Here is an 18867-nt window from a genome sequence, read left to right as displayed (position 1 = left end):
GTCCACCATAAAGTTAATGTTCATCCCAGAGGAATGAAGAGTAAACACACAATCAAACCCAACTGGAAAACATACTTCTGCCACTTCACAGCAAACAATCTTTGCCCAGGGGTATCCAGCTCCAGGCAGGAAATATTTTCTTGGTATTCTGGAATGAATGACACGGAAGTTAAATTAGCACTTCTTGGCTGCTCTTCTGCCACATTCTCAACTACTTTCTCAGCAGTTGTCATTAATGTTTGGCATGGTGGCCGCCAAGAGGACCGTCCTGAGGGGGTGGATTTCTACCTCTGCTCCCAGTTTTCAAAGCTGATTTAATGAGCTTGTCTCTTCCCTGCAGCTTGAAAGAATATGATTCTTTGAAATCAATGCTCTTGAAAGTTCTCTGAGGGTTTTGGCTCCTTCCTTGAACATTTCAATAGAAGCTGAAATAACTAAGACTCCCTCCCTTGCTGTGTGGCATAGTTATGTCTATCCATATATTTGTATATCTATAATGTAGGCCTATTTTGTGGGGGATGGAGTCTTTTTTGTGATGTGATATGTATACATGTTATGTTATATGATAAATTTAGATTCACAGTTGAAAGAAACAACCAATATAGAAACAGCAGAAAACAGAGTTTACAGCTCTGAAAGTGTTTATGTAACAACTGATCACATTTGCATCAATCAAAATTGTAGTTGTCCTCCAATGCTTTTATTAGCTGAAGAATAGAACAAATAGAACAATTAAGTGATTCTAAACAAGAATTGAAACATGTTTACGCCAACTATTAAATAATATGATATCGCTTCAGAAGATATCAGCAGTCAAGCCATGGAGTTCAGCTTGAAATATGAGGCCACAGCAGTGGTTTTCAGGCATTTTTCTTGTTTGGTGAGACTTGGCTAAGAAGGTGTGTTAAAGTTCAGGTCTCAATGGACATGGAATAGCTTCCATAGAAATAGAAAGGCAGTTTTTACTGGAGGCCATTCACCCAAAAAAATGGGGGATGCTCATCTGTGTTGGTGCTTCAGTAAAAGAACACGCCACATGCCGATCTCACTGTATTGCGGCACCTGGAGTGGTTTAACGTGATCATATCCCATTTTAGCCTTCTCAGCTCCAGCTGTACTTATTAAGTAGCGGGCAGCTGCTGCGCACGAGATGTTGCAGCAGATGAGCGGTGATGCGGTGATTTCCTAAATGGATTGGTCAAAATTAAGCATTCAGGGTCATGTAGGGCATTCAAGGTCAGAGTTGTCAGACCTAACCACCTCTGCGTTTAGATGTTATGCTGTAAATTGCCATTAAATCATGGGTGGTAAAACCTTAAAGGACTTCCTGTCTCAGCATTTGCCAATTTAAGATCTGATAGTTACACCAGCTTTGCGGTGTGCTTTCTAGGGGGCATCTGTGGCGACGGAGGTTGACTGAGGCTGACTGAGAGCAGCCAGTGATTGATCAGCCCCTCAGCATTAGTAATGTTTTGTGATTCTTGTGCTTTGGGCTTCGATCGCTCACATCTATACACAATGTCGTCGCTCACCTGAGTGGAGCAGGTGCTGCCGTGATGTATAGGCCACCTCCACTGCCGCCTCTATCTGCCTCCTATTTATATATTTCAGGCTCAGGGGCCATTAATATATGCCTGTATTTTGATTCCCTCAGCATACTGTAGCTGTCTACTTTTCCCCCAGATAAGAAAAATTGACTGCGGCGTAACACTTGTTAATGTTGCCCATTTTTCATGGCCGCTATCATGCCAGCTAGACTGTGAACATCTCTTGGGTGCCTGTGTCAGGGTGCCGAGGAACGTTGAGGCTCTCAGAGGAAAGGCGAAGGGGGGGTGGTGTCAGTGCTGTAGATGAAGCGACTGCTGCGACCATCTGCAACCATGCGGTGCTGCGGTTCAAAGCCAGAAAGAGGTTCGCTGCTTAGAGATCTCCCTTTGGCCTGCTTAATCCTCATCCATTGAGATTTTTTTATTATTAGATTTTTTTGCGCTACACAGGGCTGCTTTAAAAAGTTGATAATTACCCCCACAACTCCGGCTATGGTAATATGCTTGGCTCGGCTTTGACCCCATGTTGTTAGAGGCTTGCTGAAGGCCCTGTGAATAGCTTCTCTTTCTCTCTCACTCTAATGCCTCGTGCTGACTTGCGGAGTCTTGAAGTCAGTCAAAGGGAGAGGCTTTGTAGAAAACAGCGGCAGCCCGAGGTTTCTTTCCTCTCCCCGCCCAACTATCTAGCTCTCTCCAACTCTCCCTTTCATACTCTTCCTTCCCCCTTTCCTCAGACTTGCTGCCCCATAAACATTTTCTCTTCCTCTGGCTCTCTCGCGGGCCTGAACTTTCCTGCTCCTGATCTCCTACTCACAGCCTCTCTTCTCATTCTGTGAAAACCTCTTCCTCGTAATGGAACCTTCACCACAACAATCCACTTCTCCCCTCAGCTCTGCTGGAAAGGGCGATTCATCATATTGCCCAGTGTGTTGTTGTTATGCTTGATTTACCTAATGGAATGGAAGTGATGTGCTCCGTATGCGGGGGCACTGTTGTCCTGGGCTGGACGAGGGTTAATTTATCACCGGCCAGCACACAGAGGTGGCCACTCACTCTTAATTCAAACAACTGGCGCAAGATGTAAACTGCACAGAACACTGTGCCACATGTGCACTTTGGAGTAAATGCAAGTGCAAGCACTTCCAATCCCCTGTATGTGTATGTGTGTGTGTGTGTGTGTATGTGACTCTTTCCAGTGTGCGGGCCAATTAATATTCACCCACCCCTGATTAGAAATGAGAGCCCTTGGCCATTATTAAGAATCCAGAGTAGCATCTGGTTAGGACCCATCCCCGGTCAGAGCCCATGATAATAGTCTCAATGATGCCTTCGAGGGAAGACCTTATTCCCTTTCATTATCACTTGTTACCATTTTCAGTCCAATTTTGCCAGGATCATAAAAGTAGATGTAATATATAATTACACCAGCCATGAAACTGTGTGTATAGTATATTTGAGGCTTAATAGTATAGTACATTGAATGGGTCAATGTATGCATTAAATATGAACATATGAGAGCTAATTGTCTAGTGCTGATTGCTGAGCAGTTTTTTCCCCAGAATATTCGGAATGTACACAAACAGAGCACTGTAAAAACACAGCAACATTTCATTTTATTTTTCACTTATTAATCAGTTGATGAGCTTGTGTTTTGTAAAAATACTACTCATATTTGAATCCAATTCCAATCAAAACTTTTATTAGATGAATTTGTTAAACAGTATAACAATGCAACAATATCGTTCATATGGTTCCTTGGCACAACACCTGAAGATAAGACATTTTCATCCAATTGTGAGGTAGTCTGTGAATAAAGTGTATAAAAGTGTACATTTGCTGAACTGTAGATTACTATTGCAGGTATATGGACATATAGTACTTAAAATGGTACCAGGGTTACAGAAAGACGCAAATTAGAGAATTGGAGAAAGTCCCCACACACTGCTCCCCGGGCGGCTGTCATGGCTGCCCACTGCTCACTCAGGGTGATGGGATAAATGTAGAGGACAAATTTTACTGTGTGCACCGTGTGCTGTGCTGCTGTGTATCACATGTGACAATCACTTCACTTTCTACTTTCTTTCCCAGAGAGGGGCCCGCACCCAAGATAAGTCCCTCAAGGAGGTCTGAACACCTCCTTTATACTGGACATATAAAAAAAGTTTACAAAGACTCAGATTGTCCTTTTATGTTTCTTCCATTATTACAGGTAATCTGGAACACAGTGGTCATCTACCCCCCACAAGACTGTCCCCTCCTGGCTTTTCAGGACATTTGTTGCCCTTTTGGCCATTGGGACGATTGTCCTTATTAGTGAGGGGGAGGCCACTAAAGTTGGGGTCTTAATTAACACCGAATAACTGGAATTTTCTCTCCTTACAATTTCTAACCACTGTAACAATTGAAGATACATCCTTTTGATGGATGTATTATTTTATTTATAATTTCATTTTCGAACTTTTTGTATAACGTGTTCTGGCTTTCGGTATGTTTACATGTCTTGATTGAGGCCAACTCTACTTAAAAAAAGACCCTGCCAATTTATTACATATTATATCCAGTGACTGTCTTTTAAAGTTAAACCCCCCCTGAATTTTCCACAACATGAAAGAGAATACTTATCTTCATATTTTTCTTCATATTTTGGAGTCCTTTCTATGCTCTTTTGTCTGTGAACTGCTGTATTTGGGTTCACATTATCTGATGTGATTAGTAAAATCCAGTCCAGAATATTTATACTTCAATATCAGTCCTCCTTATTTAAGTATTTATGAATACATGTGGTAGAGGCATGTACTTGGTGAGTACGTACTTCTGGCTTCCGTTAAATGGCTTCAAGTCCTCCCTGACACCCTGCTGACTGACGCCCTGACTGCTCATGCAGATTCGTTTAATCTTTCCCCGAAATGTGTTGTCCTGCACTCACTCGAAGACTTGTTGACACACCGCCTTCCCACATGCATGCTATGTTTCAAGGTGTTTGTGCCCGGGAGGCATGGAGCTGCTGTTATCACACATCACGAGGTGCAAGAGTGCGTCTGAAGATGCGTCAGCTCTGGCTTGTGTCCTGTGAAATAAGGTCCATCTTGAGGCTTTCACTGGTGCTTTGTGTGGGAGAAGGTCCAGACACTCTAACAAAGGGTGCCTCTGGCATTCCGACTATCTGTGGAGGATTTGGTATTTTATTATTTCTTTATCTAGATAAATAATATCTCAGTAATACGTGTGTGTGTGTGTGTGTGTCTGCCCTTAGAAACCTCCACACTTCCCCACAGGGATATTTTTTTTGTAGGTTTTGTCCTTTTTTTTTATTTTTTTTTTTAGTTTCAATATCCCATTGTTTACATTTGCTATAAATAATGTTGTTTTTTAAATCAGGTCAAGTCATGTAGGTTATGTATTTTGCTGCCTTCAGCTGTCATCATTGTTCGCAGTCACCCTTTGTGTGCTCTCTAAAACTTTTGAGTCCATTAACTTTTTTTTTTTCTTAAGATGTCATTGTGGAACAGTGCATCCACCTGCGTACCTTCTGCAATCTGGCCCACACCTGCCATGCTAGGTAAATTGACAGTGCTATATTTGTTAGACCCGAGTAAATAGAATTACTCTCTAATTTCCTTTAGTCTGATCTGGCTGTATTTAATTTACCTACATCCCTGGGTAAAATCTGAAATATAAAAGCTGGAGGTGCCATCTGGCACACGGCGCATTGTAGCTTGTTGACAGAGCCGGCGTGCGGCATGATGTGACGTCTGATAATATCCCTCCTGCAGGGGCCAGGGTACGCCTGGCTAATGCCACGTCGCTGGTGACGAGGGTTAAGTGTCATTGTGTGTCTGTGAGATCTGAAGAAATGTTAACGCAGGAGGACCTGCACAAGCACGCAAATCGTATTTGCCTCTTTTTGGTTTGTTGAAAATCAAATTACCAAAATTAAGTTTTTAAGTTTTATTAAGTTTTAATAAAACAGGATGTCCCTTTAAAACTGATGACTAGATACGGATTTCTGGAGGTTTTTATTTTGAATAGCTGCTCTATGTATATTGCTATTTTTTGCATATTATCCTCAATTCATGTATATTGGGTAAGAGAAAAAAGGCAAAAGCCATTTGTTAGCAAAGAGTTGTATAGTTGACTAATGTGTCATTAATCTCAAATTGTTCTGAGAATCAAAGGTGGCTGTTTCACAAGCAATGTGAATACAGTGTCTTGATACGAGGATGCTTTTCTTCCCCATGACCCGGTATCTTGTGAAGAAAGGGGACGTAATAAATAGCTCTAAATTCCAAAAGTACAATTTTGCTGCCACCTGTCAAGAAGGGGAAGATAAATCATTTCACTTTCATTCTAGGCTGGCCAGCAAATGCAGGACTGTGAGCTTGGAAAGGGGTCAACTGAAGGTGACCTGGGGTGCACTGGTGCACCATAGCTTGCTCATAGGTCAGCAAATCACACAAGCGTTGCTGCTTAAGCTAAACGCACGGTCCTTTTTACTGTAGTGCAATTAATGTAGCTGATTTGGTGACAGTCACCCCCTCCCATCTTTAAACACAAAAACTCACCGCCAACTCAATTAAGAACTGAAAGAGAACTCGAGACTAAGAAAGACAGATCAGTGTCTGGGAAACGCTCAGTCAATTTCTATAGAGAGCCTGCAGAGTGACCAATTTAAGAGCCCCGCTGTGCCGAATCGCAGAGTGATGGATACCTGTCGAGACAGATGTGCTGCTCTAATGAAAGTAGCTTCAGAAAAAAAAAAGTTATGAAGTTATGCAGCTAAAATTTTCTGAATTTAATTAGCATAACATCTGGATAAATGGTAATATGATTCAAAATTTTATAAAATAAATAAATAGGTTATTTTTTTGTGGGATTTGACAGAGATGCTTACAGCAGCCACCCTAAATGTCGTAGAGCCTAAAATAATTGAAGAGAAAATGTGTAGTAACCATATATGTATGTAAATAAAATGTAATAATAGTATTTTTTTTTTTTTTTTTTATTACTTCAATTTCACATTGTATGTGACTGATATTTTTGTGGGAAAAGAAAATCACAGGGCAAATTAACATAGTTTTTGTCTGCTCTGCCTCCTGTGGTGCTGTGCCCAAATGTGGTATTGCAGTACAAATTAATCTGTAGCTTGCTCCTAAAATAAATTACTGAATTTCAGAGAATCAATTATTACCATGGTGGAGGGGTTAAAGTCACATGATACATTTTAATTTGAACTTTAAAGTGGGCAGTAAGTGAGGTGCATACAAAAATGTGACTTACAGAGGGGAATTGCACCATGTCATCATACCAGCAGGGGAGCGACCCGGATATATATATATATCAGTGTGAGAGGATCAGTAGAAACAGAAGAGATTTTTAATTCACACTCCGACCGCCATTCCTCCCTCCACCTTCCCATTCATTTCTGGGAACAAAGAGCAGCCTTGTGCGTGGGGCGCAGCGCCTCCGTTTCTCCCCCCTCGCCAGTCTCCAGCTAATATCTCCTCAAGCGCCCGCCAGCATGGCTCTCTGCGCCCTCATTTCTCATGCTCCGGGTCGCCTGTGATCAACGTTTCAAACCGCAACCCCTTATTCTCCAATCATCGGAGAACACACCTGTTTGCCTGGCATGTTTCTTTCCTCTCTTGGCTGGAAGACTGAAGGGCAGGGAGTGCTGCACCAGAGGGATGCGGGACAGGTTCTCCTTTTATGAGAAGTGCTTGGTATTCGGGACATGCTCCGGCCCTAAGAGCCACATGATTCATTGCAGGGGGGCGACATCGCCCATAGCAGAGATCTGCAGCCGAAACTAATAATAGTCCGGCCTGCATTCGCATCCCCTGCGACTTGCTCAACACCACGTAACTTGCAAAAAGGCAGAAGAAGTTGTGCATGTTTTTTTCAGCACTGGATGAATGCTCATATAAAGGTTTAAATAAAAGTTAAGGCACTTCATAGATCTAATTGCACAAAAAGCACCCGTTTTTTTTTTATGAAAGAAATGGCCCCATCCTTGCATTGTGTACGCACAGATCTTTGGGAGAGTGCTAACCGGTCCACCTCCCCCGTCCTCTTCGCTTGTATTGATTTGCCACCACACAGGTATTGTAGAGGGCACTAATTTTTAATTAAAGTTCAGACGTCTCATATTGTGCCTGCTAGGAAGCTCCTGGTCTTAGTCATGCTTGAAAGACGCATAGAATTTAGAAATAAAAAGCAAATATTTATTTTCTTCTTTTTAGACCTGGAGTAGGAAATGGCTATTTATGTACACAAGGGCACTTAATAACATCTGATTTCTAATTTTTATCAAGCCGTGCTGGATTTTTATATCTATTTTCCCTGGGTTGTAGCTTGCAATAATCCTTGAGAACAGAGCGAATGTGCAGTTTCTGTCACATGGGGGCACTCTTTGGCTGCATAGTGCATCAAGCGAGAGCCTGAGAGCCTGCATCAAAATGGTTGCTGCTCGGCAACATTCACTCTCACACTTGAGTGCTGCACTATTCTAAATGACACCCGCTAAAGGGCTTTTTCTTTATGTAAGAGACAACCCCAAAGTGCTGCAGTGGAATTCGTTTGTACGTGCGCGTGTCTGTTCCGGTCCCGGTGTGTTTATGTACATATGTCACCGTCTGCGCTTGGGATGGGGAACTAAATGGGTGAACGTGCATTAGACGGCAGCCGCGCTCGGCCGTCAGCTGGTGACTCTAAGTGACGTGTAATTGCTCTTTGATGTTTTGTTCTCTAAGGCGTACGGGATGTCTGTGCTCCCGCTGAACCTCATCAAAGGCACGCGCAGCATTGCCTATGAGCGCCTGGAGAACACTGAGGACATCGAGGAGGTTGAGCACCAAATCGAAAAACTGAAATCTAAGGTTGGTGTCATGGCCAGGTTTAAAACTTTGTGCGCCCGTTGTTTAATATTAAGTATAATAAAAAAGTTCATAATAATAGTGCAGATGGGTGACCCCTGTTATTCCACCTGATACGCAATGATTGGCCATTGTGGTTTGAGTGTAGTGACAGATAGATACATCATATGATTTATACCATTTAATTTGTCCTCTTCTGTAATCTGTACACTTGGAGGAATAGACCTACACATAGGGCGAAATTCAATCAGACAAGTCTAAATCTGGAGATAAGGTAACCTACACGCGTGAAGGTGGCTGGTGCGGTGGAGCTGCAGAAATATCTTGCCCTGCAGCAGGTGTTTCTCTTTTTACTCTTCCCTGCCCCCTCCCTCCCCAGTGCGAGGACGGCCGACCGCTCTCCATGCGGGACAGGAGGAACCTGCAGGAGCTGGAGGCCAAATTGCAGGTGCTTCATCGCCGGGGAAGACACCTGGAGATCGTCGAGAGGAACTGCTGCACCAAGGTCGGCAGCGCGCTCCGACCCCTGAAGGTTGGTGCTTCTCGCCGCCTTTTCCATCACCGGGGCCTCCGAGTCCAGGTTCCTCGCCCTGTTATGTTTTAAAAACAGAATACTTTTCACCTGTTCCCAGCAAGGACTCGCTGTGTTGCTGAAGCTGTGAACAATTCTTTCATCACAAATCTGCTGCAATGTTGAACGGGAGATATGCGTGAAACAACTATTTATTAAACTAATATTTTCATAGTAGTCAAACTGATTTTTATTTTATTTTATTGTTTTTTTTTTTTCTTTCTATCCATCCATCCCCCCTCATTTATTCAAAGCATTGGCCTAGGGTTGTAGTTATGTCTGCTCACTGCACCAGTGAAGAGGGCGATGTGGGCGGGATTTAGCTCTCATGTTCACTTTGTCAACTTGTGCATCCGCTGATGACTTTTCAGATGAAAGCGAACTTCAAAAACACTCACCCCCAAAAAAGCAGAGCAAACACACCAAGGCTGTTTCTGTCAGAGTAGGATTGAAGCAGAGTGTACTACTCAACTCCGAAAGCACTTTGCCCACGCAAGTAGTTGGAACATGGAATTAATTTTGGTCTGATGGGCTAGAATATTGTTCAAAAGGCCTGAAACACCCTTTGAAAGGCCTCAATTGGAAACTTTGTTCTGGTGTGTTTAGACCTACGACTGTAATACCTAAAGGAATGCAGTCAATTTATTTTAAGTAGCCTGTCCTAATTATTTTGTGATTGAGCGTGAGCATTTCAGATAATTGTGATTTTTTTTTTTTTTTTTCTTTTTGCATAATTCATTGAATCATTTGTATTTATCTCTGTATGTATATCTTTTTACCATACTTGGTGGTTTAATTACATCTTCTGATTTTCTGCATGAGTGGAGGATCATGGGTAATTTACAATACCAGGCTGTGGATCACTCACTCACCAAATATATTGAACTACAATTATTTGCATTAACGTTAATGATCATGATCAGGACACCCCACTGCATGAATTTCCTCAATTTTCAGAGCGACATGACCTCAATGTTGCTGGGACTGGACTTCACTGTTGTATATATTGTTGTTTTGGAGCACAATTTAGACAGCCTCCCAACCAAAATCCAGCTGCAGAAAGCTCCTAGTCAAAATGCAGGTTTGTTTTCACGTTCCAGCCCAGCGTGAAATATTATGTCTAAGGTTGGCACGTCTTCAATATTTCTGCTCTACTCGCCCAACAGCGATGCTTGGAGTTCTTAAAAAAACTTCAGAGCATGGATAGATTGAGCCGATCAAGCTGGATGTGCCTTTGAGTAACTCAGAGTGGCTGTCAGGTTGCATCCATCAGGGGTCTGATCTTGACAGGTCTGATTGGCCCATCAGATGGGGGCTGAAGGAAACGAAAACTTTAGGCAATTACATGCAGGTCTGCATCTTTTTATTTGGACATCGTCTGTGCCATCTTGCATCTGGCTGGTTAGAAGAAAATGCTGTCAGACTCTGTCACCTGCATTGCAGATGACATCTTCCCCGCAACGCGATGCTGTGCGTCACGAGCAAACAGGAACCTGTTGGAGTTCGGCTTTCACACCCAGCCAAGTGATTAAAGCCTTTTTAAGGTTTCAGCACTCGTCTTCCCTCTGTGTAGAACAAATCATCCCCAGTCCAGAACGGATTGCAGCCATCGCCTTCCTGGTGCCGAACAGGTTGTTATAAAGTGGTGCTGTTCGTCTGCCTGTTACCGCCTGCTCCCATCTACGATGATCAACCTCTTCCCGTCACCACTTCCCTGGAATATTATTTACAGAGGGGTGACTAACATGTTGGCTCAATGATCTCCATTGAGAGCAGTGTCCCCATCCATATGGGCTTCTTTGACACATGATTGGTATATGATTGACTTTTGTCCTCCAGATTCTCCAGAGTTTGGTTGCATCAGACACTGAAGGAGGGAATTTCTTTAGGAAAATTTGTCCTTTTTTATGTTTTTTTTGTTCTTGCCAAAAGTTTCCACTTTCGGCATCCCATTAAATGAATTCTGCTCTGCTGTCTGCAGGGTAGCCGGTGTCCCTCCTGGCATTCAAACTGACCTTGGCACAAGCATTTAAAAGATGTCAACAGGACAGCAGTGTACCACAGCAGCCGGCAGCGTCCAGGGAGACGGAGGACGACTCAACATTGCTTTGAAATTCGCCCCTCCTCTGCACGGTGTCTGGCCCGAACTCTTGTTACTGGGTCACGGAAATGTTTGACAATGCGTCCACATGGCACCTCGGCAATTTAGGTGACAAATAAATGAGTCACCCTCCCCTCCGAGCTGCTGTGGCGGTGCAGCAAGAGCCACCCAAGCAGAGGGCTTCACCTTCCTGCTCTTGCCAACCTAAGAAAGTGTTAAGAAATGGTTCATTATAGCTGAACAATATATCTCGTCCCAAGGTCATGGGGAAACACCCCCGTGTATTGAATCACATTATGGAAATGTGGTGCGTTCGCTCGGTCACTTTTTTTTATTTCAGTTTTTCTATTTCTAATTAAGTGCCAGTTGTTTTTCTGCTTTTTTCTGTGTAAGTGTGTGCCACGCGTCAGGCTGCTCCGTCTCTGCCATCACCTCTGGCAGCCGTGGGAGGCGAGACAGCGGCTGGCCATGTGGCCACGATCTGACAAACGACGTGACCTCTTAGGTTAAGCATGGCGGAGCACAGGGAGGCTGTGCCTACTGCGTTCCAGTCCCCCCCAGTGCTGGATCATAACAGCCAGTCATGAATCTTCTCTTCTCTTTCAGATTCTGCTGGGGGTTTTCTTCGTCTTGGTGGCGCTCCTGTTCATCGTGGCGCTGTTTATTTCAAAGTAAGCACCCGTCCCACACACCATGGCAACCCTCCCTGGAGGGAGAGAAATAAGTTGAGAAGGCAACACCTTTATGCAGAGCAGCCTCTTCTGCTGTCTTTTCTTGACACCTGAGTCAGAGAGGAGAACTTCAGCAGGCTGCGGCTAAACTGAGGCAGCAGCTCTCAGCATCAATAATTAATGTTGACTGAAGGAATGTTCATGAGAACATTGCAAATGAGAAGTTTACTGAATTGTGGTCCCACCTTGCTACCATTTCTGCCTTCAACTTGTTTCTGAGTACACTGCTGTTTGTGGAGCAGGGTTTATATATTGTTCACATTGGAGCAAAGTCAAACAATGTTAGGAGACTGTTTTGATCTGTGTGTGTGTGTGTGTGTGTGTGTGTGTGTGTGTTAGTCTGGATAAGGCTCTACACTCTGCTGGCATCAGTTCGGGGTTCATCATTTTTGGGACAAACCTGACCAACCCCCTGAATGAGCTCCTTCTGGCCTTGCAGCCGGTGAGTCCCAAACCAACACTTTCCCCAAACCTTTTTCAGTCTCTATTATTAAAACGCAGGATGAGACTAGAAGTCTCGAAGGATATCTGCAGTGTTTTGTTTGTTCCTTTTTATGTGTTTAATTGCAATGATGAAGAAAAGCAAGTAGATTAGTAGGTCACTAGTATTTTTAAACGTTTGATGAACCTTTTAGTAGACTAAGCATATAAATGGGTTGTGCAACATATTACCAAAAATATATAGAGGGAGTGCAGAATTATTAGGCAATTGAGTATTTTGTCCACATCATCCTCTTCATGCATGTTGTCTTACTCCAAGCTGTATAGGCTCGAAAGCCTACTACCAATTAAGCATATTAGGTGATGTTCATCTCTGTAATGAGAAGGGGTGTGGTCTAATGACATCAACACCCTATATCAGGTGTGCATAATTATTAGGCAACTTCCTTTCCTTTGGAAAAATGGGTCAAAAGAAGAACTTGACAGGCTCAGAAAAGTCAAAAATAGTGAGATATCTTGCAGAGGGATGCAGCACTCTTAAAATTGCAAAGCTTCTGAAGCGTGATTATCGAACAATCAAGCGTTTTATTCAAAACAGTCAACAGCGTGTGGAAAAACCAAGGCGCAAAATAACTGCCCATGAACTGAGAAAAGTCAAGCTTGCAGCTGCCAAGATGCCACTTGCCACCAGTTGGGCCATATTTCTGAGCTGCAACATCACTGGAGTGCCCAAAAGCACAAGGTGTGCAATACTCAGAGACATGGCCAATGTAAGAAAGGCTGAAAGACGACCACCACTGAACAAGACACACAAGCTGAAACGTCAAGACTGATTTTTCTAAGGTTTTATGGACTGATGAAATGAGAGTGAGTCTTGATGGGCCAGATGGATGGGCCCGTGGCTGAATTGGTAAAGGGCAGAGAGCTCCAGTCTGACTCAGACGCCAGCAAGGTGGAGGTGGAGTACTGGTTTGGGCTGGTATCATCAAAGATGAGCTTGTGGGGCCTTTTCGGGTTGAGGATGGAGTCAAGCTCAACTCTCAGTCCTACTGCCAGTTTCTGGTACAGGAAGATGTCTGCATCCTTCAAGAAAAACATGATTTTCATGCAGGACAATGCTCCATTACATGCGTCCAAGTACTCCACAGCGTGGCTGGCAAGAAAGGGTATAAAAGAAGAAAAACTAATGACATGGCCTCCTTGTTCACCTGATCTGAACCCCATTGAGAACCTGTGGTCCATCATCAAATGTGAGATTTACAAGGAGGGAAAACAGTACACCTCTCTGAACAGTGTCTGGGAGGCTGTGGTTGCTGCTGCACACAATGTTGATGGTGAACAGATCAAAACACTGACAGAATCCATGGATGGCAGGCATTTGAGTGCCCTTGCAAAGAAAGGTGGCTATATTGGTCGCTGATTTGTTTTGTTTTTGAATGTCAGAAATGTAGATTTGTGAATGTGGAAATGTTATATTGGTTTCACTGGTAAAAATAAATAATTGAAATGGGTATATATTTGTTTTTTGTTAAGTTGCCTAATAATTATGCACAGTAATAGTCCCCTGCACACACAGATACCCCCCTAAAATAGCTAAAAATAAAAACAAACTAAAAAGTACTTCCAAAAACATTCAGCTTTGATATTTTTTGGGTTCATTGAGAACATTGTTGTTGTTCAATAATAAAATGATTCTTCAAAAATACAACTTGCCTAATAATTCTGCACTCCCTGTATAAAAACTGTACAGCTCCATGTACATACAGCTTGGTTAATGTTTGAAGCACCTGCAGGGTCTTTAAAACTTGAAAAAATCTTGAAGAAAATCTCACTTAAAAGTTATTGAATTTTATTCACAGGTCTTAAATTTAGTTAATTAAATTTGGTGCATGTAGGTTAAACTGTCATACCAAAGGAAGAAAATAGTCTTGCATGTGTTTGAAATGTCAGTGTTAAGTCACTGTTCAACATTTACAGCATTTATCACCGTATGATTAAGTCCTTATTAGAGCTTCAAAAAGATCTTCTTGACAACACCCTGCCCAGATGTCACGTAATTTTGATGAACCATGACCGAGCACGATGGAAAACTTTAAAACTCAAACTTTCTATGACCATTGGGTGCCGCTATACAAAACTGTCAACATTTACAGTACAGGCCAAAAGTTTGGACTCACCTTCTCATTCAATGTGTTTTCTTTATTTTCATGAACATTTATATGAACACATGTGGAGTTATGTACTGAAAACACGTTTTATATTCTAGTTTCTTTGCTCTGATTACTGCTTTGCACACTCTTGGCATTCTCTCGATGAGCTTCAAGAGGTCGTCACCTGAAATGCTTTTCCAACAGTCTTGAAGGAGTTCCCAGAGGTGTTTAGCACTTGTTGGCCCCTTTGCCTTCACTCTGCGGTCCAGCTCTCCCCAAACCATCTCGATTGGGTTCAGGTCCGGTGACTGTGGAGGCCAGGTCTCCACTTTTTGTTAAGTACATAACTCCACATATGTTCATTTATGTGAGTATCTACCAATGTAAATGGTCATGAAAATAAAGAAAACACATTGAATGAGAAGGTGTGTCCAAACGTTTGGCCTGTACTGTATACTGGCAGCTTTTTAGGGCTTTTAATCCTAGGGGTACCCTGAGGTTGATGTGTGAACATTCCCCAGCAAACACATATATACCCTTAAGCCCAGTCATAGAGTTTGAATTTCTACAGAGTGCATCTGAAAGTGGGCTAATTTAACATGGAGTGACCACACAACTTATTATTACATATCCCAAGCTCAGAAATGGCTTCATGTGCATGAATGAGGTATGATTTCGTATCCAGCGTGTCATTAGAGATTGCTTGATTAATCACAGCTGTTAAGGAGCACTAGCCAGTGATTTGGACTATTATTCTAGCAGAAGCGTTTGAATAAGAACACACTTGTACTGCTGTAATGAGAATTATTACTCTCATCTGCTGAAAGAGTCGTAATTACCACATTGTGATGTGAATTACCAAATCCTTTTGGCAAGATGCAGAAATCTAAAGGTCGGTTCGTATTTTTACTCATTTTCAAAATGTGCGTCAACTCCAACAGAGTTATGAGCTAAATGCTGCCAAAAGTCGAGCATTAACATTTCTGCGAAATGAAAGGTAGCCAAAGACACTTAGAGAGATGGTATGGGGTGGTGGAGGGGTAATTTCTAGCTTGACTTTCAAATAGTTCTCTTTAGAAATTCCTCTTCCACTTCTGACAGGAATTACTTTCCTCCAGTTTTGCTGTAATGATGCATCAGCACTTCAAAACCTAAATTAATGAATATTAAGCCGAGAGATTCTTGATTAAATGGGAACCGGAATCAAAATCACTTAGGATTTTAAGAGAAAATATTTGTTGTGTTGATCCCTTTAATTAGCGGTGATCATTTAGTAATAACTCACAATCTTACAGTAAGTAAGTATTCGCAGAGCATCACTTTTTGCATATACTTTGTTACAACCTTATTCCAAAATGGATTACATTTTTTTTTCTCAGAATTCTACACACAACACCCCATAATACAACATAGAAAAAATGAGCACAAATGTATTTTTTAGTTCCGTTTTTTAGTTCCGAGACTCTGAACAACCAGTTGGTTAATATTATGTTCTCTGAAAAACACTGACATCACTTCCTGTCTGCGCCAGACATTGTTGTTGGTGAATGGCAAAAAAAAAAAAAGAAAACCTGACAAAGCATATGTACATAAGCAGTTTTGGCAGCAATTACAGCCTCAGTTCTTTTTCAATATGATGCCAGAAGCTTGGCACACCTTGACAGTTTGGCCCATTCTCTTTACAGCACCTCTCAAGCTCCATCAGGTTGGATGGGAAGCGTTGCACAGCCATTTTTACAGCCATTTTAAGATCTCTCCAGAGATGTTCAATCGTATTAAAGTCTGGACTCTCTCTGGGCCACTCAAGGACTTTCACAGAGTTGTAGGGTCGTTGTCCAGCTGAAATATGAACAGTTGCCCCAGTCTGAGTTCAAAAGCACTCTATATCAGGTTTTCATCCAGGATGTCTCTGTACATTGCTGCAGTCATCTTTCCCTCTATCCTGACTAGTCTCCCAGTTCCTGCACCACCATGCTTTACTATAGGGATGGTATTGGCCTGGATAGGCGGTGCCTTGTTCCTCCAAACATGACACCAACGACCAGAGAATTTAGTTTCTCGTTGTCTGAGAGGCTTTCTTTTCAGCTCTAGGAAGTCCTTTTGGTTTTGAACTTCTTCCAGATCGAGATTATTCCAGATGAATGAGGCCACTGTGCTCATTGGGACCTTCAAAGCAGAAAAAAAATTCTGTAACTTTCCTCAGATTTGTGCCTCGAGATAATCCTGTCTCAGAGGTCTACAGACAATTTCTTTGACTTCATGCTTGGTTTGTGCTCTGACCTGAACTGTCAACTATGGGACATTATATAGACAGATCAGGTCCAGGTGGATTCCAATTAAGCTGCAGAAACATCTCAAGGATGATCAGGGAAACAGGATCTGAACAACACTGGAGCTCAATTTTGAGTGTGCTTTCCCAGGTTTTTATTTTTTATAAAATTGACAAACTTTTCCTCATGTGGTCATTATGGGGTGTTGTGTGTATAATTTTTTAAATCTATTTTGAAATAAGGCTGTAACCTTAATAAGGCCTATGTGAATAGCTTAATTTTTCTGAAGTTCCACACAATAGCAGCAGTAGTATATATTCTCTTAGTGCCAGGATTGAATGTGAATTGAATGCCTCTTCATTGCTCATATTTTTATTTATGTACACTACTCACAATACGTTATATAAGGGATATTGTTATTTATGTGCTTTTCCTATCTGCTATTTAATGAAATAAGTAAAAGTTACTTTAATCTAACTAATAATGTATGAGAATAAACACCATTTTCATTAGTTTAATATTTATTACCCCAAAAATGTAGACAATAACTGGGATAGCCCCAAAATTGAAGTGAAGTGATTTTCACTTGTGATGCACAGCACACGGTGCACACAGTGAAATTTGTCCTCTGCATTTAACCGATCACCCTGAGTGAGCAGTGGGCAGCCATGACAGGCGCCCGGGAAGCAGTGGCACCTTGGCGGATCGGGATTCGAACCGGCAACCTTCTGATTACAGGGCCGCTTCCTTAACCGCTAGGCCACTACTGCTCCCCAAAATATCCCTGACTGGGAATCGAACCAGGGCTGTGGCGGTGAGAGCGCCGAATCCTAACCATTAGACCACCAAGGGAATTGTCAATAGCGGGTGTTTCCACCATTTGCCGCAATGACAGCTTGACAGTGATGTCTCATGCTCCTCACCAGCCTCTTCATGTTGTTCTGAGGCAATGCGTTCCACTCTTCCACAAGTGCTCCACGCAGTTCTGCCAGGTCACGTGGGGGTGGGGTACGATCATTCAGTCTCTGCTTCAACTGGTCCCAGACGTGCTCTCAGGGGACATTGATGGCCATACCATATGAGGTGACAATTGGTGGTGTGGTGGAGCATTATCATCCATGAACAGAAAGTTGGGGGTGTGCTGGCGGAATTGGGGGATGATGATGGGTTCTATGATGTCTCTGAGGTAAAAACGTGCAGTGACTGAGCCATGTACAATAACCAAATCTATTTTGCACTGACTGGTGATGCCTGCCCAGACTGTTGCACCTTCTCCACCAAAGCAAACTCTGGTGTCCTCATGTTGACCAAAGTGTATAGCTCAACTCACCTTCTCCAGCAACACTGATAACCCTCATTTCTGTGCGAGGTGACCCGACACTCTGCATGAACACTGCCGCATTGTCCAGGTCACATGGTCTTGTGCCCACTGCAAACGTTCACGCCGGTGTCTTGGTGTCAGTGGAGTCACTGCAACAGTCATCTGGCATTCAAGCCAAAGTGGTGGACTCTGTTGTGAATGGTTAATCTGGAAACCCTAGTACCCCTCGCATCTCATAAACGGGCCTGCAGACGTGTGGCAGTTGCAAAACGATGTCTGAGTGCATAGGTCCTTAGGTAGTGGTCATCATTGCGGTCTGTCACTTGTGGGGCACCTGGGACTGTCATGAAGTCTGCCAGTAGTTCTGTTGTCTTGATGCAAGTCTGCTGATGACACTGCTGATGACACACCAAGTTCACGAGCAACATCTGACCGCCTGCCACCGACCCGAAGGTGTATGTATGACATCCACTAAGTCTCTCACAATATCCCTTACTTATTGTGAGTAGAGTACATCATCCTCCTGTCTTTGGTTATAGAATATATACTTGGATATATGTCTTTTTTTTTTTATTTGTGGAATTAGTCTTGCAACCCCACTGGACTGTTGATTTGCTGGATGTTTCAAGGCACCTAAACAAATGTGGGTCATCTGCATAGCCATAATCAATATCTGTTGTACAGGGCTTGTACCTACAGCAGGTCAGGAGCCTTAGCTGTGTTCCCTGTCATTCCCACACCGCCGCTTATTATTCAGCCCATGTTTCAGTGTCTGCAGCACCCATTGAACTGGTTGTCCTCCAGCAAGCATGTTTTTGTTGAAATCAGCAGCATCTTGTGATCATTTTTTCTTCTTTTTTTTT

General features: G+C 42.8%; 1 protein-coding gene across 1 annotated transcript in view; it reads left to right on the top strand.

Annotated features, from left to right (window-relative positions):
- The window catches only part of lmbrd1 (LMBR1 domain containing 1), a 71027-nt gene that overhangs the window by 28650 nt on the left and 23510 nt on the right, over positions 1–18867 (top strand). Inside the window, exons 8-11 of the mRNA XM_028989271.1 lie at positions 8297–8422; positions 8799–8951; positions 11698–11762; positions 12162–12264. Of these exons, the coding sequence (XP_028845104.1) occupies positions 8297–8422; positions 8799–8951; positions 11698–11762; positions 12162–12264 (447 nt within the window). The remainder of the gene's footprint in view (positions 1–8296; positions 8423–8798; positions 8952–11697; positions 11763–12161; positions 12265–18867) is intronic.

The sequence above is a fragment of the Denticeps clupeoides genome, chromosome 8 (genome assembly GCF_900700375.1).
Source record: "Denticeps clupeoides chromosome 8, fDenClu1.1, whole genome shotgun sequence".
Lineage (NCBI taxonomy): Eukaryota > Metazoa > Chordata > Actinopteri > Clupeiformes > Denticipitidae > Denticeps > Denticeps clupeoides.
Note: the sequence above shows the minus strand (reverse complement) of the source record. Positions and strands in the feature narration are given on the sequence as shown.